Below are 23,090 nucleotides of genomic sequence, written 5' to 3' on the forward strand. Positions count from 1 at the left end.
GCGCCTTGATGTTGCTGAGGTTGGCTTTGGACTCATGATCCTCCTGCCTCGCTTCTCGCTCCAGCTTCATTCATCTTTTGACAGACACTAGTCTGATTCCCTAACTTTATTGCTACAGTAAGCTTACTTTAGTTCTTTTGGATAGATATGAAGGAGTGGGATAGCTGAGTCACATGGTGATTCCATTCCTAGTCTTATTTTAAGGAATCTCAATACTTATTTCCATAGTGGTTATGTTAATTTGCAGTCTCACCAACAGTGTACAAGTATTTCTTCTTCCCTGCATCCTAGTCTGAATTTATTATTATTTGTATTTTTGATGATTGCCATTCTAAGTGGAATGAGAGGAATTCTCAGTGTAGTTTTCATTTGCATTTCCCTTTCTGCTAGGAATGTTGATCATTTTTTATACATAAAAGTATGAAATGCTTTATGAATTTGTATGTCATTCTTGTACAGGGGTCATACTAATCTCTATATTGTACTAATTTTAGAATATATGCTGCTGAAGCAAGCATGGGAATTATCTTTAAGTGAACTTTAAAACTCCCTACTCCCCAACCCCATGCTGGGGATCAAACTTAGGGTCTCAGACATGCTAGGTAAGTGCTATATCACTGATCCTCGCCCCAGCAAATTGTAAAATTTTACATTAAGTGAATAATTTGGCAGCATTGCTAATACTTTAGATGAGTCACAGATTATGAAATTTTTAAGCTGGAAAAAACTCTGGTGATTAATTATGGAAACTAGATTCATTTCCTGGGATGCTCCTTTAAATTGAAAGGAAACTTATTTGAAGGGGTAGACCTAGGAATATAAAACAGAAAATAGTCCAATTCCGGGAACAACAACAGAGGCCAACACTACTAAAAAGAGAATGTAGCTTAATCTTTTTTTGCATTTAATCAAAAGAAAATGAACAATGAGGCATACTAATTTAGGGAAGAGAGGAAAAGAAGAAAACTGGGAAAAACGCAGAACTGTCTTTAAGGAAAAAAAAAATTCACAGTATCTAACCTAGTCTTTAATAACTAGATCCCCATTGTCCAATACTGTAACTACTAACCACAAATGACTACAGAGCATTTTAAATGTGGCTAGTTCAATTCAAAGACTTAGTACTAAAAAAGAGAATATAAAAATATTTCATTTAATTTTTATATTGTTTACACATTGAAGTAGTTTTCATATTTTATTTTATTTTTTAAAATATTTATTTATTTTTTTTAGTTTTAGGAGGACACAATATCTTTATTATTTTTATGTGGTGTTGAGGATCAAACCCAGCGCCCCGCACACGCCAGGTGAGTGCGCTACCGCTTGAGCCACATCCCCAGCCCTAGTTTTCATATTTTAGATTAAAAATATCATTTACATTACTTTCATCTGTTTCTTTTTACCTTCTAAATGTGGCCACTAGAATACTTAAAATTATGTGGCCTGTATTATATTTCTACTGGATAAAACAGACAAGGCAATTAGTTCTATGAAGTTAAAAGAATCATATTGCGCAATATGATATCAAGAAAGTTTCATAAAGGTAAGACTTCACAAAGATATCCAGATTTGAATGAAAGGATTCAGAAAAGGAGAGGAAAGTGCATTCCATGCTAGACGAACCAAATTTTATAATCAGAATAGGAGATCTCTCAGACTTACTAGATGAGGGAATGTTCTGAAAGAAAATCTACATGTTATATCAAGGAGTATTTCGTATTTACAAATCAGAATCAATCCTGAAGACATACTTGGTCCCACATGTCTACAGAGTCAGCAAAAATCAGGCCAACGCTCGCCTGGCATGCGTGCGGCCCGGGTTCGATCCTCAGCACCACATACAAACAAAGATGTTGTGTCCACCGAAAAATAAATAAATAAATATTTGGGCTGGGGATGTGGCTCAAGCGGTAGCGCGCTCGCCTGGCATGCGTGCGGCCCAGGTTCGATCCTCAGCACCACATACAAAGATGTCGTGTCCGCCGAAAACTAAAATAAATAAATAAATAAATATTTTAAAAAAAAAATCAGGCCAATACAATATGGCAGCAAAGTGTCAAAATTTACAATATACAAAAAGAAATTTGATTGGTTTTGTTCAATGCTCTATCATCCATAACTTTAAGAGGCCAGGCATGTGACATATATCTAAAGTAAACATTTCATGAGTGAATGACTAGGTGAGCAAATTAACTACAGAAAGTGGTGGTGCTTTCCAGGAAAAAATGTAAAGCAGGAACACAGGGAAGAAAAGGCAGTGAAGAGGGAGTGTGTGTTAAGGAAGGAGCAAACACCCATATACATTATATTAGCACCAGCCAAAGCATAGTAAGGCTTATTTTTTATATGGCTCAGGGAAATGAGGTGAAAAGGTTACAGCATGAAACCAACTGTTCTTCCAACCCTGCATAATTTTGGATTGCTTGAAGGCTTGAAGCGAAGAACTAAATAAACTTTCCTCAGCATTCATTCTGTGATTTGGCTCCAAGAAAAAGCAGACAAGGCCATACCCACATGGGTAGGATTAGTTCCTCTCTTCTAGGGTCACACACAAGTAGCAGCAGCACCCTCCCTGTGGACTATGGATTAGTCTTTCTTATAGAGGAGGAGGGAGGATACTGTTTTCCTCTCCTGGTCTTCGGCCCTGCCTCTTCCTAAAGTATCTATAAACACAGTATCCATGTATAATCTTAAAAAATGTTACATAATATAATTTTCTAGGGACTTTTAAATTTTTTAATTGCAAATTACTAGCCAGGTGTAGTGGCACAGGCCTGAAATCCCAACTATCTGGAGGCTGAGGGAGGAGGAGCACAATTTTGAGGCCAGTCTGGGCAACCTAAGACCCTCAAAATAAAATAAAAAGGGCTAGAGATGCAGCTCAATGGTAGAGAATTTGTGTAGCATATATGAGGTCCTGGGTTCAATCTTCAGTATGAGACGAAGGGTTGGGGGGAAGAGGCAGGGAGAGAAATTTCTATTTAAGAAGTTATCTAACATTAAAGCTACATGACAGTGTAATACTTTAGGTAAACAGAATAGTTACCATTGTTTTGCTATATTTTTAAAACCATGCTGTGTGTTTGTACACAAGACTACTTAAAATTTTCAAGAAGAACAGACTATTTTAACATTCACAATTACAATTTTAAAATACTTTTGTATCATATAACAATATTATCCAATCTTTTATTAAGTGGGCATGCTTATGCTAATACTGAGTAAGATGTGATATGTCAATTTAAGAAAGAACATTGTAATATTAGAGATAATAATAATAGCAGTTAATACTTTTTGAGTGTCAGATACTNAAAAAATAGCAAGAAAACATTTTTTAAAATTACAGATTACCAGCTATATAGTAAATATGCTTTATTAAATTCACCCATTTAAAAATCTCTTGGATATGATTTTAGGTGTCCACAAGTGACATACTTAAATAGATTTAGAAAGCTTAAGAGGAAAGGATAAAAAGAAAATAGGGATTACAGCCAAGTATAATCTAAGAGTTGTAAAAACATCACGTGAAAAAGAGGATAATATTTTTTTACAATCCGTAACACAATTCATACAACTTTATGTACTTAGTGCTAAAATACTAAGTACATAAAGGTAAAATACTAAGTACATAAGGTAAAAAACTTTAAAATGCAAAAGGAAATGAACATCAAGTACAGAAGTATAGGAATACTTCTTTGGACATGACATTATAGATGTAAAATAATATATGCCTTATCTATGATAAGCAACTAAGACTTAAAAGTAAAAGTCAAATGATTTTAAAATATTTTTAAGAATGTTCTTTTGCATATTGTGCAAAGGGTGAAAGGACTGAACTACAAAGTCTTTCTTCCTGACTGAATGGCAATCATAATCCCACTGCCCAGGGAAGTCTAACAATTAAGTGCATTTCTAGGAAAGACTACCTTCAGAAATGCTGGTTACTGTCTGTATATGCCCTCTTTATCAAGTGCTTTCAAATTCATATCACTTTCAATACTACAATAAATAGGAAGGGATAGTGACACTGAGGTGAGAATAAAATAGAAACTCTTGGAAGCAAAAAAGGAAGATGACTCAAGGAGGGAAATTCCAGTTGCTCTAATAGGATGGCTGGTGGATAAAATGCTCTTTATATACCAATTAAGAACTACCTTTTAGGTTTAGTGTTTCTAATCCCTCCAAGAGTTCCAAAGGTGAAGCCGAACAGCAGCAGCAATAAAGAAACAGAATGAATGTGAAGGGCATGGCTATCGTCTTGGCTGTGATAGTCTGTGCTACGATTACTGAAGGTATATGATACTTTTTGCTTCAGTCTATAAACTCCTTTTGTAATGTTTCAATGTCTTTTCTTTCACTTTTATCCTAAAATACATGGTAAATTTTTACTGAATCTCATATATTAGAAGTTACTTAATAGCTTTGACAGAAAATGTTGGAAATGTTTAAGGCATTAGAGATGACTCTTAAATCTAGAGATGATAAACTTCATGGGATTTTTTTTTTTTTTTGCTACAATATCTGACAAGATGCTTGACAAATAGCTTTAAATGTTTGTAAAGAAGACTTTAAGTGGTATTATGTTAACTTCTTGGAAAAATTCTTAAGTATAAAAGCAACAGACAAACAAGCTTCCTTTAATAAAAGTCTTTCATATTCCTATAATAATTATTACTACTACTACTTCTTTTTTGGTGCTGGGGATTGAAGGTAGGGCCTTGTGCATGTGAGGCAAGCACTCTACAAACTGAGCTATATCCCCAGCCCTGTCCTATTATTTTTAATGACTTTTTTACAAATTCCAAAAGAAAATCAACATCTTACTTAACTCCTTTACCAATAACATTGGTATCAAGGGCTATTTGACAGATTACTACAAACTACAATCTTTATCTTTTATGAAAACTCTTCTCACATTCACCACCAGGATAATAACTATATGTTGCAATCAGATGTATTACTAATCAATATTCTGATCTGTCCTAGGCTTTCCTATGTTCAAAGGGGGACGTTGTCTTTGTATAGGCCCTGGAGTAAAAGCAGTGAAATTTACAGAAATTGAGAAAGCCTCTGTCATCTACCCAAGTAACAGCTGTAACAAAACTGAAGTGATGTAAGTAATGCACTTTCTGAAGATGACAATGGTGGAGCTTTTTTGTTTTATTTATTTTCCCATGTGAAGTTTAAGACTCACTTTTATCTTCCCTTAACAGTATTACCTTGAAAGCACATAAAGGACAACGATGTCTGAATCCCAGATCAAAGCAAGCAAGCTTTATAATCAAGGTAAATTTCTTGTTATTCCCATATTAGAATCTATTTTATTCAGGAAAGAGCTTCTGAGAAAAGAAAGCAGAAAGATTCTGCTATAATTTCATGTGAAATATTCTATTAAAGTGGGCCTTGGTTATGATAGCATCCCTTTCCTGATGTATGTTTTTTATGTATTCCCAAGGAAATGAGAATAGTCTAGTAAATAAAGCTCTCATTTTCTCATTACAGCAAGTTGAAAGAAAGAATTTTTTAAAATATCGAAACAAATGAAGTTCTGGAAAAGAGGATTTGAAAATCTAGAACAAGTTTTATTTTGGCTACTGACATATGAATTCTGCAATAGAAAACTGACTTCCTCTTGCCTGTTGCAATACACATTCATGTATGTCAGGTTAGAGAACATTTGAGGAATTTGATTCTTGTGACTATTTTGCTGTGATTGTAAAAACAATTCTATTTCTAAAAGGCAGCTGTATGTACTTGAGCTATATTTCATATTACTAACTCTGGTTATAATTGAGACATTAATTACTGGAGACAAACCCCTGAATCAAAAGCATCCATGTGTGTAATAAAACATTCCTGAAATAATTTTTCATACAACTTACACATTCTTTCCCCATGTAACACATAAGTACCTAGGGAAAAACTTCTTATGTATTATGTATTTCAAGAAATGTACCATAAATAAAATTATGAGCTACAGGAAACTGACTAGCACACAAATATAATTATTAGCAGCATTGGTCTTTGATTTTTTTTTCAACTTTTTTTCAGAGATGTTTTAAAGCAAAGAGAATATGTGTGTTTAGTGTACATTTGGGTTTTAAATTAGTTATAAAGAACAGCAAAATCTTGGGACATATTTTAGATATAAAATGTTTTTGCCCACCAAAGTAAAATGCTGAAAAATAAATAAATATATGCATATCTGGCAATCATCTTTACTTTCTGTGACTTTATTTCTTAGAAAAATATACATTCATTTCTTTAGTCATGCTTATACTATAAAATTTAGGGATACCTAAAATTGCTTTTCTCTGAAAAGAAACAAAGTCATCTTTCTCTAATAAGCTACCACAACTCTTTTTAAAACTGAAAAAATCATATACTTTCCAGAACACTTGAGATATCTTTAGCAGTTTTACCTTATATTTCAGTAGCACACAGCTATTTATCATCATGAAGAATTGTTTAGAAATACATTCTAATGGGTATCTGTAAAGGGAGGCTATTTGATTTTACTTCGAGTGTGGGTTTTCCTAGACCAAAACCCACTACTCACTTGGAGCAGATTCCTTATTAGGTGAGTATTGGTGAGAGGCTGAAAGGAAGAAGCCAAAGGGAAGAGATCTCCCCTTCAGCCAGAACAAAGACTCAACCAAGCTTGTATACTTTAAACTCCAGCTAGCCCCACAAAAAATATTACCAGTAAGAAAATCATTAAAAGCAGCAGCAATAGCAAAAGTCATATGGTAGTGTCTCCCTCTAGCATGACTTTGACTAGTCCTTCCTGCCACCTAGCTCCCTTACTTAGGTCGTTGGTTCATTTTCCAAGCCTGATTCTCCAATCTTTCTGTGGTTTCTTCAACAACCAATTAAATTCCTTTTCTCCTTAATCTAGCCAAAATCCTTGACTGATAAAGCCTTCTTTATAGTAATCTCCACATCTGAAAAATGAAATGTTTGTTATAGAATCACAATTAGATATATCTCTATATAGTTATGCAATATGTTTATATTAAATAATTTCTACCTAGAAATGGAACTTCTATATAAATTCCTTGGAAAGTTTTCAGATCAGAATCTAATCTTTGTCTATGTACAGTGGTTTTTAAAAAATATCGTTAAAAGTTTTAATTTTACTAAGTTAAGGCTGCATGACTCATTCTGTTTTTGTTTCTGAGGTTCTGGAATTGAATCCATATTTTTGCACATTAGGCAAGTGCTCTACCAGTGTTATACCTCATGTCCTTTTTATTTATTTTTTGATACATCATTTCCCTAAGTTGTCCAGGCTGACCTCAAACTCACAATCCTTCTGCCTCAACCTCCCATGTAGCTGGACTTGCAGGCCTGCCTCCTTGCTTGCTAAGTGTGCTAACTTAAAAAAAAATAAGATTATATATCATAGGCCAGTGAATTATTATTGAGAAGATAGCACATACCTATACTTCTTCATAGAAAAATAAATATATGAATAAATAACAGTCCAGGCAAGGTTCCTCTCATCTCAGTACCTTTGAAAACATTATTCTCTCTGCCCACTTTTCACTTAAATCTCAGCCTAAATGACATTTTCTCCAAGAAGCCTAAGAAACCACCTCTTCAATCCCAACTAGATTAGGTGTTCTATTTATTTGTTTTCATAACATTCTTTACTTTTCGTCACATTATTTATTGCAATTGTAACAAAAGAATTATTTCTCTGTTTAGTATCTGTTCTTCCCACAAGGGCAAGTTCAATATGAAAGCCACCGTAGTTCTTCTACTCCACAGTACAATGCCTAGCACATATCAGACCCTATTGAATGGTAATAGAAACTAAGGGAAAAGGAACTTACAGCCCAGAATGGTATGAAGGAATACACAGTGGTAAGAAAGTACAAGGTGATTTTCTGGAATAGTAACTAGATTCATTTGGTTGGAGTGAAGGATAAGGAGTATCATGTCTAGCTAAACAACCTTTCCCTTTTATTCTGCACAAAATGGGGATTCATTAAATATTCACCAATGAGAGAATGACCCTAATTCCAAGTTATTCTAAATTATTCTAGGAATGACAAAAAGGGCTGATTGAAGTAGGAACAAATGAGGAAGGGAAAATGAGTTGGGAATATGTTGCAATTGCTCAGGTCTTTATTTCCAAATTTCAAGTTTTTCTCATACCATCTTTAAGATTCTTTAATATGTCTCTGTTCAATCTTCATAATATTTTTGCAAATTGTGTACCTCTTTATTTCATTTACATTTACAGGAAAAGCAAAATTTCACTGCTATCCATGTGAAATCAATATTAATGCTATAGAAATAAAATGATAACACAAAGTATAGAAAAAAATACCAAATTCTAACTAGATAGCTTTGTATGTCAAAGGTTCTGAACTTAAGCCTGTATTTATTAAAAAGGAGATGAAAACAGTTAGCAAAGTGTTTGAAAGCCATGCTAATACCACACTGATTTAATCAAAGGGACTGAAGTTAAAGAAAGTAATTAATTGCTATCAAATGTCATTATCAATGAGCCACCTGGTATTGTCCCATATGTTGGGAGAAACACATGAAAAGTAATAAGGACATTATGCAGTGAATTAAACTGAACTGCTACATGAACCAGCAATTCCACTCCTTTGCATATATCTAAAGGTTTAAAAAAAAAACAAAACACTTGTACACTAATGTTCATAGCAGCACTAAGCAACAGCCAAAAGATAGAATCAACCCAAATAGCTATCAACAGATGAATGGAAAACCAAAATGTGAAATATACACACAATGGAATATTTTTCAGTGATAAAAAGAAATGAAGTTCTGATAAGTCCTACAATATGGATGAATCTTAAAAGCATTATGCTGAGTGAAAGAAACCAGACACGAAAAACCATAGTTTGTTTTTGCAGTTCTGGGAATCAAACAGGGCTTCGCGCAAGTCAGCAAGCGTTCTATCTACCACTGAGCTAAGCTCCTAACAAGATCATATATTATATGATACCATTTTACATTAAATATCTAGAATAGGAAAATCTTTAAAAATTAGGCAGTAGATCAGGGGCTGGCAGGGGCTCTGGGGAGGGTTTAATGGGTAATGACTGCTAAATAGACACAGGTTTCTGTTTGAGGTGATAAAAAAAAGTCCTGGCACTAGATTATGGTGATAGTTACACAACACTGACAATGCACTTAATTCCACTAGTAGTATACTTTTAAAGGGCTAAAAAGGAAATTTTATGTTAGGAGTATATTACCACAGTAAAAAAATAAGGGCTAACCTAAGGTAGTAATGGTGAAAAAAGAAATGAATAATACACTGTATTTGCAAAACTAAAACAAAGTGGCTTTTCAAACTTTTTTCATAAAAGTATGCTATCTGTGTTAATATGCAATGGGCTTCTCTACTTTGCCTTTGAGATACAAAAACAGCTTTCTATTGAACATTTTTGACATCCCCTTATTGATTCCTTTAATCCTGCCTAGGCCTCTAAGTAAAATCTTTAAAATCGTTTCAAAATCACAAGTACAAGTATCCTCTGTTTCCTTTCAAATCTGGTACATACTCCTGTTGATACTGGTCAGGCCGACTGAGCAAGAAAAATGGCATCATCCAAAAAGAATGCTTTTCATTGCCAGAGAGATGGCTATATTTCTGAAATTCTGGCCAGTGAAAAATTCGTTAAACTTTTTTTTAAAAAAACCTTAATCTACTATCATCTTTAAAATAACCTGAAAGGTAGATGGATTAGTATTAAAATGTTCACTTGAAGATTCAAAACAAAACAAAAATACCCTGAAACGCACACAGATCTAATTTGTCCAAGATCAGAGAACAAGTGAACGATAGAACTACATACTACATGCCTAGACCATCTCCTTCATCCCATCAAGTGTGAGGAAGGTTAAAACTTTGCATGGTCTAAAATGTATCTGAACAGAAACTATTCTCAGCCCTTCCAAGTATGATGATTATAAAGATCTAGCTATTCACTTTCACACACACACACTGTGTCTGTGCTCTCTGCTCAAGTTGTGCAGGTTGAGATACATGGTAATTCAAAATATAAACTGAGCAGCTAAGGGAATGTTTTGAGAGCTCAAAGTCAAAACTATCAAGTTCTCCTTTGTCCTCCTCTCCCATATTTACCAGAGTACCCTATCCCAGCTGAGGGAATTTCCAGCCTACTAAAGTTCTTCTTTCTGCTCACTTTTTAGGAAATTTCTTCTAAGCATAGTAGTTTCTCAGAAAGCTCTCCCCACCAACCCCATCTGTCCTAACAAGCCTGTCAGGGCAGACTATTTTTTGTTTTGCTTTGTTTGGGGCCTGATGTCATAATCAGAGGCTTAAGATAAACAGTTGAAACTGAAACTGAAATGAGGTATTTTCTTAACTCTCATTTTCTTTCAAAACTAGACTTGGATCAGTAAATACCAGGAAAGTGAATCTGCCAAAAGCCTTGCAAGAATTGATAGAAAAATAAATTTAAAAAGATCTATCATTAAGATTTTTATTCAAATGATCCATGCAAGGGCTGGTTGTAGGTAGAATAAGTAATAGTGGCTAATGTCTATGTAAGTTTGATTTTTTTTTCTAAACATTTTCCACATTGATCATATTTATAGGATTTCTCTCCCAAGCAGACCCCCATTCAAAACAAGAAGAAAAGGATCTTTTGTTTTGATTCTATTCTCACCAGGCAATGTATTGATTGCTAGTTCAACTTCCAGGGACTTTGATCCTAGAAAAGGATAATCTAGATACCAGAATCAACTATGAGTAGGAACATACTCATTACAAACTAGTGAAGTGCCTTTAATTTGCATTTAGTCTCTTATAGATTTAATTTACATAAGTAACTCTCTGAAAACATATGTAACTCTCGATTAGGAAAAACAGGCATTTCTGAACCTGTAAAAATGAAGACCAGATCTACTGAATCCTGACAAGGTAATGCCATACCAATTAAACTCTATTAACCTTCCTGACTGCTTGGCTGACTTTGTTCTACACTATTTTCTGTGCCATTTCTATTATTGTGTATGTTTTTCTCTCCTGGCCACTTGTCTTAAGTTTGAGGCTCATCTCAGGCTTTTTTGTTTGCTTTTTCTGAATACTAGATCTTCTAAGCACTTTTGGCATAAATCAGTACGCTTTCCTCTGTGCCAGGTATGATGGCACATGCCTATAATCCTAGCTACTTGGGAGACTGAAGCAAGAGGATGGAAGGTTCAAGGCCAGCCTGGGCAACCTTGTCTCAAAATAAAATAAAAAGGTCTGGGAATGTAGTTCTGTAGTATAATGTCCCTGGGTTAGGGACCTAATAAAAATCCCTTTTCTCCAAATTTTTGCCAGCATTTGTTATTTCCTGTATTTTTGATAATGACATTCTAACTGAGATGAGATGATACTTCACTGTGATTCTGATTTGCATTTCTCCGATGATGAATGAAATTGAGCTTTTTTTCATGTATTTTTTGGCCACTGTATGCCTTATTTTGAAGAGTATTTGCTTAATGCTTTAGCCCATTTTTAAACTGGATTGTTTGATTTATTTTGATGTTCAGCTTTTTTTAGTTCCTTATATATTTTGGATTTTAATTATTTGTTGGATGTACCATTTGCTAATATTTTCTTCCATTCTGTAGGCTCTTAATTCTATTGACTCCTTTGCTGTATAGAAGGTTCTTAGTTTGATGTAATCCCATTTGTCTATTTTTACTTTTGTTGTCTGTACTTTTGAGGTCCTATCCAAAAAAATCATTGTCTAACCAACTGTCTTTAAGTGTTTCTCCTATTTTCTTACAGTAATTTCATGTTTAAGATTTAGGTCTTTGGTCCATTTTAAGTTGATTTTTTTTTTTTGTAGTTGGACACAACACCTTTATTTCACTTGTTTATTTTTGGATGTGGTGCTGAGGATCGAACTCAGGGTCTCGCACGTGTGACGCGAGCGCTCTACCGCTGAGCCACAACCCCAGCCCTTGAGTTGATTTTTGTGTATGGTAAGAGGAAGGGATCTAGTTTCATTCTTTTCCATATGCATATCCAGTTTTGCCAGTACTGCTTACTAAAGACACTGTTTTTTTCTCCACTGTATAATAGGTGTTTAATTCCTGAAGCACCAAAATAATCTCAAAAATTATTCCAGCTAATTAAACAGAAGCAATGGAAATCAGAAATCCAAATTAAAAACAATATTTTCTCTCCAGAAGATACATTAAAAAGTGGCTGAGAACATGGAGCCAGAGTTACTTATTACAAAGATTAAATGAGTCAATATTCATAAAGCATTTCAAAAAATGCCTAATTCCGTTTATGCTATGTAATGTTTAAAAATCAATTCAATGGAATGAAATCAACCAACAATTAACCTCATAATTATAATGTCCCAATAAAAAATAAGATAGCAAATAAAATATCAATAAGAAATATTTGCTCCTTAAGAAAATATTTTTAGTTCACTTATCAACTTTCTGCCTCAAATATCCTTTTACTTTGTTATTAGACAGCATCTAGGCTGAGAACTTAGATGCTATCAAAAGTGAAAATATTTCCATATATCTTTTTATTTATTTTTTTATTTTTTATTTATTTATTTTTTAAATGAAGGATTTTTTTTTATTTAATATTTATTTTTTAGTTATCGGCGGACACATCTTTGTTTTGCATGTGGTGCTGAGGATCGAACCCGGGCCGCATGCATGCCAGGCGAGCGCGCTACCGCTTGAGCCACATCCCCAGCCCTCCATATATCTTTTTAATTGTTTAATGTCTAAATGTTCAGAACTTCTCCATTCATGCTGTCAGGGATATCTCTGAAATATTTGACATTCTTAGTCACAGTCCAATTTTTATTCTGCACACAGGTACAGGAAGACCCTGCCATGTCTCTATCTTTCCTAAGCTTTTCTCTCATCAGAAGCAAATCCATTTTGCTAGATGAAAATCTAGGTTCTGTGGACCCCTGTCTCATTGCTCTTCCTTTTGCCCTTCCAGTTTATCACAGCAAAACCCACTGACTTAACTACTTATAAGTTTAGTTCTGTTCTAGTCCCTAGATTAACCTAGTATTTAGCGCTCTAGCATTTCCACCTGCTTCAAATGGCAGCCCACTCCCTATTCTGATGATGAACTTCCTACATTTGAGGTTCCAAGTGTCATGTGTGCCCAGTTTGTAGATATGGGCTTCATTCTCAGCATCTGATGCCAAGTTTTGTACCAGTACCTGCCAGGTACACTGACATGATCTAGAATGGAATCAACGCTATTTCATAGCCTATCCCTAAAATGTTGTATCCTACCTGTCTATGAAAGACTACCCATATATTTTTCTAGATTTCCAGTATCAACTGCCTCACTATTGCAGGGTGATGCCTGCATTTGACAGACACCTGGTTGCCACTTGCAAAAAAACCCACACCCACAATATCCTTCAGATACTTAAATTTCAACTGTCAGGTCTATCATGTGTTCCACTATATGGCTATCACATGCTTTGTATTGTCATTTACTGTAATAACCATCAAGTACTACTGAATGCTAAGAAACACGAGTTTTATCTCTATTTATTATCCAGCTGAAACTGTGCTAATTTCAGTTATCATTGTTATCAGCTCAATGGCTGACATATTTTTTTCCCCTTTTCTTTGAAGTTGTCTCCTGGAGCTGAATCCTGTATTAAATCGATTTATTTCCCTCTTGTCTCAAGCTGTTTTCCCAAGGTCTGTTTCTAATCATACTCCATTTTCAATTTATCTCCTCATAGCTATAATAACACTATTATAGCTATGAATCCTTTCCTCACACCATTCTAGATACCATCTTATGATATTTTCATTCAGGGACTGACTCTAAAAAAATGAAACTTGTTTTAACACACCAGAAATCAGATATCCAAATGACTAGTGTTTCTCTCAAAATATTTACATTGGAGGCTATTCATTTATTCTAATGATATTATAAATGGCCAACGTATTTATGGAATTCTTTGAAATTTGCCAATTCTATATCTTTTACCTTGTCCAAGACCAACTTTTTAGTACTTGATCAAAGGGCACTGCTCAGCTAAATCACCTGTCATCAGATATAACTTGCTATTACCCAAAATTAACTCACCTACAAAAGATGAAAAACTGCTATTAATGAGAAGTAAGAGACTATTAAAATATACTTCTGTGAAAGTAATCACAAAAATTTAAAATAAATACTGGAAAAATGTACCAGTTACAATACAATAAATGGATGGCAACCAGTTTGTAACCTAATACAAACATCAAACCTCTCAAGATTATTCTTCCATTTGTGAAATGAAAATAACTTTACTACCTTCTTTGCAGGGTAACTATGGGAGAAAATGGCAATGTATAATGCTTCTGAAACCTGTAACAGTAAATAACGTAAAATATTCCCATTCATGCCTATTGAGTCAAATTAAGATGGACACAGTATTGGAGAATGCAGACAATCCTCTCTCCCTCTTACCCTAACTCCCTCCCTCCCTTCCTCCTCATGGAATCTCTGCCCTGCTCTGTCCCTAAAGGAACTGTGGTTTCCTGCCCTCAGCATTAATGGTTTCTTTTACTACTGCCCAGAGGATTTCCTGACTTGGATGCCTCTGTCAATGTAACATATAGGAAAAAAATTAAAAAGAATGATGCAAAACACATTAAGGCCCACTTACTTAAAAATTGTACTTAGGACTTTGACTTAAAGATTAATTTGATATTTTACAGGAGGCAAATGTGAGAATTAAATGTCCATTAAAAAAAACTATTTCTGTATGCAATAAAGATCTGTTTTTCAAGAAACAGTTTATGTTTTGGAAAGTGAAACCTAACTCACTGAAAAGAGAGGACAGGGGGAAATTCCATAACTCAGAGGCCATAATAAATACAAATAATTCCTTTGATTTTGCAACAGGGGACTTCCCCAAAGACTAGCCAGCAGATTTTGCTGAGTCAATTGTTATCCAATCAGAGTTAGGGAGGGAAAATGCCTTTGCATATAAATACTGCACACCAGCTCCACATTTTAAGAGACACTCCTCAACTGCTTAAACTTTCTGAGCCTACTACAGAGGAACCTCTGGTCTCTGCACCATGAACCAAAGTGCTGTTTTTATTTTTTGCCTCATCTTTCTTACTCTCAGTGGAACTCAAGGTAAGAAATATTAAGGAATATTTAATTTATGAAATCATAAAGCAGGACTGGGTATAAATTCTATATAGAAATAGTATATTTTCAAGTTTCAGTGTGTGTCTAAAAATGAGAGGGAAATAAGCAGAGATTACTACCTCTGGTCACAGTTTATATGACCGAAGTAAGAGAAACAAGTAGAATTTAAAAAAGAGGGACAGAGGAAGTGAAGGAAAAGATAAAAAAAAAGGGAGAAGCTGGTCGAGGTAGCGCATGCCTGTAATTCCAGCCACTCAGGAGGCTGAGGCAAGAGGATCTCAAATTCAAATACAGCCTCAGCTACTCGGCAAGACCCTGTCTCATAATAAAATATATAAAAAGGGCTGGGAATGTGGCTCGGTGGTTAAGCATCCCTGGATTCAATCCCTGGTACAAAAAAAAAGGAGGATAGAAAAAATGTGAGGAAATGAGGAGAGGATAAGACACAGATACTCCTTACCTAGCTAACCTTGCTCCATTACATGAACTGTGCCCAAGGGGGATTTTATAATCAACAAGTTACAATTCCCCTCTTCAAGATAATCAGCTATTATATCATTTAGAGCTGTGTTACAATAGGAAACGTTCCCCCTCAGATTAAGTGACTATATGACAATATAGGGATAGGATTCCACTAAATACTACCAATCCACATGTCTTATGAGACCTGTATTAACTTTCCCTGCCATCTTGTCGCTCTTCCTGCAGGAATGCCTCTCTCAAGAACAACACGCTGCAACTGCATCCAGATTAGTAATCGATCTGTTAATCCAAAATCATTAGAAAAACTTGAACTTATTCCTGCAAGTGAATCTTGTCCACGTGTTGAGATCATGTGAGTAAAATTCCATCTGAGGGTCACCTCCCTGGTTGTAAAGTATTTTAAACATGTGATGATTATCACAAAAGATCAGTAAAGGGTTTGTCATGAACACTATTGTATAGCAGAGGAAAATATCTAGAGTGAAACTTAGATGTCTGACTTTGGAACTGTGTATTCCATCTACTTTGTAGCCTCAACATTGTTTTAAATATTTTTACTCCTACTTACTTCTACAGTGCCACAATGAAAAAGAGCGGGGAGAAGAGATGTCTGAATCCAGAATCTAAAGCCATCAAGAATTTACTGAAAGCACTTAGGAATGAAAGGTAGGTTTGTTGTTGCTTGCAGAACAACTGCTCTTTAGGGAATGGAAATCCTGGGAAGTTAGCAATGTTTGCATTGGGCTTTACTGTGCGACCCTTGGGTTAAACGTATGTTACTATCATGCCTTTTTCTACCTGCATTTACTCAGATGTGAAGCTCATGCTTTACCTGAGGATCTTTGGGTTATCTATATACTCAGTGTATTTTAAGCAGAACCCAGACTAATTCCAGAGTCTAGACAACTTTTATATTCCTTTTCTCTTCTTACAGGTCTAAAAGATCATCTTGAAACCAGAGATAAGCAAAATCACTGCAGTGCTGATAAAGATGGACCACAAAGAAGATATTTCTATTACTTCCTCACAGAGAGTGTATGTTAAATTCTAACTGTTCCTGGTTTGTAGTTCTCCTGAAAAGTGACCAACGACAGTCATCAAATTAGCTGCTATACCTCCTGTGGTTTATTCTCCTGAGCTGATATTTCTCTAGTAGTAAGAGTTACTAGCGCTATTACTAATAGCTAGTAATAGCTCTAATAACTAATAATGACTCTGTCCTGGCACTACACTATAAGCTATGTTGAGGTGCTACCTTCCTAGCAAATGTGCCAAGTCCTAGCCTGCTACTGACACTTTCCTCACCTATCCTATCTGCTAAGGGTTATTAAGGGATCCTTTTGACTTCTGGCTTTATCAAAATCTTAAATAACTAAAGGTATGCAACCAAAGGTATAAAATCTGCTTATTAATGAATAATCTTTACTTCGTGGGTTTTTATTGTCATCCCCCCCCCAGGAATTCATATTTTTTCAGTGGTTACATACACATAATTCCAAATACCTACAGGAAGTTGGATATGCCTGGAAATTATGTGTAAATATTGTTATTTAATGAAAGACTGTAAAAGGAGTTCTTAGAGATATATTTTTATATTGTTTTCAATGTATATGAACTAATATAATTTGTATAATTAAATACTACAGACCAATGAGTTAATATGGACATTTTAAAATCTAGGTATATGCTTTGCATGTTATATAAGACAAATGTGTTGAATGGTTTTTAAAACAAAAATGATGTGCTGTCCTGGAAATATTAAAAAAGATTACATAACTGTTGTAAGACCATAAAGGTAATAAAGTAATTATCACTAAGATGAAGTGTCTTGTGGGTCTCTGACTGGAACATTTATTTCATAAGGAGCTTATATTGGAAAATCCATGGCTTGGAGAAGCTGGGATGAGTAGAAGACAAACGAGTTGGAGAATTACCACACTCTCTCCAACTTTAGTCTCCTGAAAGGCCCATTATATAAGATTCCTATATAAGCAATGTAGTATGAGAGACCTTGGTCTGTTTCAGACCACTATAACCAAGTTTCTATGCAACAACTCCCTCTGAACATTCTATAGGGACTTCAAATTACAAAATATTGCAAATTTATTCTCTCTTAGATCTGTTTCTTCTACTCTAATGTCCTAGTTGAAAACTGCACATCATCCACACAGTTCCCAAACCAGAAACAGAAATACTTCTATACTACTACTACTCCCTCACTTCCCACATCCAATTAGTTACTAAGAAGATATTTGCAACAGATTCAGTTGAGAAATTATTAATGTCTAAGATATATAAAGATTCCTATGGATAAAAAGGGAAAAACAAGTTGAGAAGTGAAAAACAAAAGTGAATTGGAATTTCACACAAAAAAAGAGGCACAATCCCCTAACATGAAAAGATATTCAGCCTCCCCCTCCCCCCCCCTCTCTTTTTTTATGTACTGGGGATTGAACCCAATTACACTCAACTACTGAGCCACATCCCCAACCCTTTTATCTTTTAATTTTTTGTAAGTTGTCAACGGGCCTTTACTTTATATGCAGTGCTGAGAACCGAACCCAGTGTCTCTTACCTGCTAGGCAAGCCCTCTACCAGAGCTACAACCCCAGCCCCACAACCTTTTTAATATTTTATTTAGCGACAGGGTCTCACTAAGTTGCTGAGGGCCTCACTAAGTTGCTGAGGCTAGCTGTGAATTCACCATCCTCTTGCCTCAGCATCCCAAGACACTGCTATTACAAGTATGTGCCAACAAGCCAGCTTCATTTTTTAATCAAGGAAAGGTACTTTCAAATCATTATGGGATACAATTTCACACCAACAGACTGGCAAAAAAAAATTTACTTTGGGTAATACCAACTGTCAGCAAGAATGCAGAGCAATGAGAATGCCTCTTCATTGCTGGTAAAAGAAAATGCTGACTACTTTGGAAAATAGTTTGGCACTAGCTTATAGAGTTGAATACATATATATCCTATATCCCAGTATTTCTACTATGTGTATACCATAGATAAATTCTTTTATCTATGGCATAGGACATGTTTAAGAACGCTGTAGCAGCACTGGTCATATAAGAGCAAAACTCTGAACACAATCTAAATGTTGATAAGTGGATAATTAAGGTATATTTATTCAATGAAAATAAATAAAGTACAACTACACACATCAATATGGATGAATCTCAAAAACAATGTTGCACAAAAGCAACACATTACAGAAGAGTACATGCATCATGACTCAATTTACTATTAAGTTTATGCCAGAAAAACTGAACATTTTATTTAGGATTAAAGACAGGGTGAAAACAAAGAATTGGCATGAAAATCAGGATGGCAATGGTTTTCACAAAGAGAAAAGAATGCAGTAAGAGAGAGCATATAAGGGATTTCTGGACTATGGTAACTAGGTGGTGGGTAGATGAGAGTTTGTTACTTAATTTGGACCTATACAATTTCTTTCAAATACAAACACTCTATATTAAACTTAAGGTAAAGCAAATTATCAAAAGAACCTTGGAATGTTACCAATATGAGACATCTTCATGAATATCAAGGAATTTCATATAACAAAGTGGAAAAAAATTATGTATTCTGATATATAAAAAACAAATACAGAATGTGACAATTACTATGGGAGCTGTAGGTAAATCTCAGAAATACTTGGATATTGAAGAATTCCTCCTTCCTACCTTCTTATTTTCCTAACTTTCTAAATCTATATATTAAAAAAAGGTACTTATTGTTTTAAATCCATTTTGTGCTTCTACATCAAAACATCTAAGACTGAGTAATTTATAAAGAACAGAAATTTCTCGCAGTTCCAGAGGCTGGCCAGTACAAGATCAAAGCATCAGCACCTAGTGAGAGCCTTCCTGTTGCTTCCTTATATGATGGAAGGGCAGGGGAGGTAAATTCCTCCATCAAATCCCTTTATAAAGGCACCTCATCTCATTCCTTTAATCAGAGAGAAGCTCTCTTCGCCTAATCATGGTTTCTTTCTTTCTTTCTTTCTTTTTGGTATTTGGCTTGCTTACTTTTTTAAATGATTTTATTACTGCATTCTGCATTGTATTTATACACAATAATGAGGTTTATTTTGACATAATCATCCATGCATGGAATATAATTTGTTCCATTTTACTCCCCAGTACTTCATCTTTCCTTTCCCTCCTCCCCTGTTCTCCTTCCTCTACTCTACTGGTCTTCCTTCTATTTATTTAATGATTTTTAAAATTGGTACTTTATAGACATTAAGATAGAATTCATGTGTTATATTCATATATACACAGTATAATTTGGTCATTTTCATTTTGCAATTCCTCCTTTTCCCTTCCTTCTTCCCTCCCCCTCAATTCCCTTCCTCTACTCCACTGATCTCCCCTCTTTTTTCATGGAACCTGACCCCTTTCATTTTCCCCCCTTACTTCTCTCTAGCTTCTGTATATGACAGACTTTCTGAGTCTGGCTTACTTCAATTAACATGGTGTTCTCTAGTTCCACCCATTTACCAACCACTATCATAATTTAATTCTCCTTTATGGCTGAGAAAAACTCCATTTTGTGTGTGTGTGTGTGTGTGTGTGTGTGTGTGTGTACCTGAATTTTAGGGGAGACATTCAAAACACAGTGTCTTACATTAACTGACAGTTAATTTTCAGGAAGGTGCTAAACCTTCCTATTCAATTTTAAATTTCTCTATCCAAAAGTAGAATGTTTACTTAACAAACATTTATTTATGCCTACTACATACCAGGTTACAAGAAGTGACTAATTTATTTACTGAAGACAAAAGTAAATAGATTATTCTATGGACTGAAAAAACTCCAAATGTATAAAAGTAAATACATAAATTCAAAGAAGCCTTTCCTAGGAAAATAATGGCTGATTTGAAATTTGAAAAACACATTTGTATCCGACAGGTGGAAGAAGGACAGTAAATTCAGAAGAAAGAACCTGTACAAAGACACACAGGTGTGAGACACCAAAGTGTATTCAATCTAGAAAAATGTAAATATCTAGTTACAGGTATGGATATTTTTAAAACTTCATGTTGGAGAGACAGACAGAAGTTAGGTCATGAAAGCAGCCTTTTTATATTTGCCAAGTATGCCATCTCCATCAATATACTTATAATTTTATACATTTTACATATGTATATATGTGTCATAAAACTTGCACAAAAATAATGTACAGTAAGCCATCCATATCCAGGTTTCTGTATCCACAAGGGTTTGACCAACTATGGACTCTATTTTTTATACAGTCATGCACTGCATAACGATGTTTTGATCAACAACAAACTGCGTGTAGGATGGTGGTCCCATAAGATTATAACTAGGCTGAAAAATAAAGCCATTTAACACTGCAGCACAACACATTACTTATTTGTTTGTGTTGATGCCAGTGCAAATAAACTTAAGTTACTAGTCATATGAAAGTACAGCACATACAATTATGTATACTACATAATACTCAATAATGATAATTTAAAACTATGTTACTGCTTACATATTTACTATACTTTCTATCCTTATTTTGAAGTATACTTCTACTTATAAAGAAGTTTATAAAACAGTATGCCATGTCACCGTGGCAGAAGCCTCAGGTATCTTGAGTATACTGTGTTTAATTACTGCATCAAGAAGCCAATTCAAATAACTAATCTGTTCAGGTTTGTTTACATACACTCAATCAAGTTTGTACAACAAAATCAACAAATGACACACTTCTCAAAATGTGTTGCCTAATTATGCATTAAGTGACAAATGACTGTACTGGGGGAAAACTGCATCTTTACTGAACATGGAGACTTTTGTCACTATTCTCTAAAAAATACAATGTAGCTAATTTCAAAGAATTTACACTGTATTTTGGTATTATAAGCAATCTAGAGATTATAATTAAAGTATACAGGAGTATATGTGTAGGTTAAATAGAAAAGCTATTCTGAAATGGAGGGACTTATACATCTGCAAATTTTCGTATCTATAGGGATCCTGAAACCAATCCCCCACACATACCAAGGCATGACTGTTCAAGATTGCTGGATGATACTGTAGTAACAAAAGTCTCAAAATATAAAGTGCTAATATAATTAAAGTTTAATTCTTGCTCATATAAATCTCCATATAATGTAATGGGGCTTCCCGGTAACTCCCTCTATCCAAATCAAGGTTGCCATGACAGCAAAAAGAAGAATGGAAGTGGCATACTGGCTTTTAAATACACATTTTTCCTTGTTAAGAACAAGTTATACTACCTTATTTTTAATTGTAATGGGGGCTAGAAACTTAGGGAAACTTATTATCTCTGTCACAAATGTAATTTTTTAAAAATATTTTTTAGTTGTTGATGGACCTTTATTTTATTTATTTGTATATGGTACTGAGAATCGAACCCAGTAATTTTTAAATGTTATTTTAAAAAGTTATAAGCAAGAAAATAAAACTTATGCAGAAACCTAGCTCAAAGAGAGAAGTCTAGGCAGATAAATTTAAAAAATAAACTTCACTGTCTTAGGGAAGTTAGATCACAAAGAAGAATCCTTTTCCTACATAAAAACTTCACCATGTGTGATGTAAATGAAAGTTGATGTACACAGTGAACATACAGATATGTCTAATGGAGTATGATCATTCTAAAACAATCATTTTTCCTCAGGAAATACTTGGACCACAATGATCAAATATTCCATCTGGTCTAAAAATACTGGCCTCTAACAAAGGGAGAAGGGTAAAAATGATTATAATTTTTACTCTCAATTTTCTTCATCAAACCATAGTTAGTCCATCACTGTTTCATATCAAGAACTTGAGAACTGGCTAACACTACTGTTTCTTCATTCAGGGGCCAGCTTAAAATATCAATAGAGCAGTAAGAAAAATCACAGTGGCTACTCTGCTAATTCTGAGTAAGTCATCAAAGCCGACTCATCTATAAAAAGGCATGTTGTACCTAAAATGTACCTAACAAGGTCCTGGGTTTGATCCCCTGTAGCAAATGTGTGCACAGAAATAGCATCATCCTGAAATGTTGCAAAGAGAAATAAATGTCAAGAGTTCTTTAAAATACTATTCCTATGGGATAGTATTACAGATGATTGCTTTTTGTTTCCTTTTCCAAATTTTCTATAAAGAACTTTTTTTTTACTGTTTTTAATCAGAAAGAAGAGTTCAAGCAAATGGAAACCATTTTTAAAAACTATTAATCTTAAAGTTCTAGGATTTCAGTGACTTTCACTAAACTACTCATCTCTGAGAAAGATATGAAGTGAGAGCTGAGTCATATACGTATCAGAACTTCTTTCTCCATGCTAGGATAAAATTTAACAATTTGTGTTAAAATTCATTGCACTGGTACTACATACATTTCAGGTCACAAAGTAATGGTATGTTTGCTGTTACTGGTTTCTTTGCTCACCATCTTCCCTGCCACCATCTCTAAAC

At 34.6% G+C, this 23,090-nt stretch overlaps 2 protein-coding genes and 1 non-coding gene across 3 annotated transcripts; 2 read left to right on the forward strand and 1 right to left on the reverse strand.

Moving 5' to 3' along the window:
- Positions 1–414: 414 nt before the first annotated feature.
- Positions 415–518, reverse strand: LOC125611086. Its single transcript, XR_007341211.1, has one exon. It is a non-coding gene; the product is annotated as a U6 spliceosomal RNA (small nuclear RNA).
- A 3,603-nt stretch (positions 519–4,121) lies between these two features.
- On the forward strand, positions 4,122–6,212 carry Cxcl11 (C-X-C motif chemokine ligand 11). Its single transcript, XM_015499191.2, has 4 exons — positions 4,122–4,292; positions 4,987–5,113; positions 5,214–5,286; positions 5,503–6,212. The coding sequence occupies exons 1-4, from the start codon at positions 4,232–4,234 to the stop codon at positions 5,542–5,544; spliced, it is 303 nt and encodes a 100-aa protein (XP_015354677.1). The 5' UTR covers positions 4,122–4,231; the 3' UTR covers positions 5,545–6,212.
- An 8,779-nt stretch (positions 6,213–14,991) lies between these two features.
- Positions 14,992–17,460, forward strand: Cxcl10 (C-X-C motif chemokine ligand 10). The gene is made up of 4 exons (XM_015499282.2): positions 14,992–15,145; positions 15,869–15,995; positions 16,220–16,309; positions 16,578–17,460. The coding sequence occupies exons 1-4, from the start codon at positions 15,085–15,087 to the stop codon at positions 16,594–16,596; spliced, it is 297 nt and encodes a 98-aa protein (XP_015354768.1). The 5' UTR covers positions 14,992–15,084; the 3' UTR covers positions 16,597–17,460.
- Positions 17,461–23,090: the final 5,630 nt, after the last annotated feature.

The sequence above is a fragment of the Marmota marmota genome, unplaced genomic scaffold (genome assembly GCF_001458135.2).
Source record: "Marmota marmota marmota unplaced genomic scaffold, marMar, whole genome shotgun sequence".
Classification (NCBI taxonomy): domain Eukaryota; kingdom Metazoa; phylum Chordata; class Mammalia; order Rodentia; family Sciuridae; genus Marmota; species Marmota marmota.

Excerpts from the sequence above, each read along its gene's own strand:
- Cxcl11 (XM_015499191.2), top strand. The coding sequence starts at position 4,232 with ATGAATGTGAAGGGCATGGCTATCGTCTTGGCTGTGATAGTCTGTGCT. Across the intron at positions 4,293-4,986 it reads CTGTGCTACGATTACTGAAG|GCTTTCCTATGTTCAAAGGG; the intron begins GTATATGATACT and ends GATCTGTCCTAG. Across the intron at positions 5,114-5,213 it reads TGTAACAAAACTGAAGTGAT|TATTACCTTGAAAGCACATA; the intron begins GTAAGTAATGCA and ends TTCCCTTAACAG.
- Cxcl10 (XM_015499282.2), top strand. The coding sequence starts at position 15,085 with ATGAACCAAAGTGCTGTTTTTATTTTTTGCCTCATCTTTCTTACTCTC. Across the intron at positions 15,146-15,868 it reads TACTCTCAGTGGAACTCAAG|GAATGCCTCTCTCAAGAACA; the intron begins GTAAGAAATATT and ends CTCTTCCTGCAG. Across the intron at positions 15,996-16,219 it reads TGTCCACGTGTTGAGATCAT|TGCCACAATGAAAAAGAGCG; the intron begins GTGAGTAAAATT and ends TTACTTCTACAG.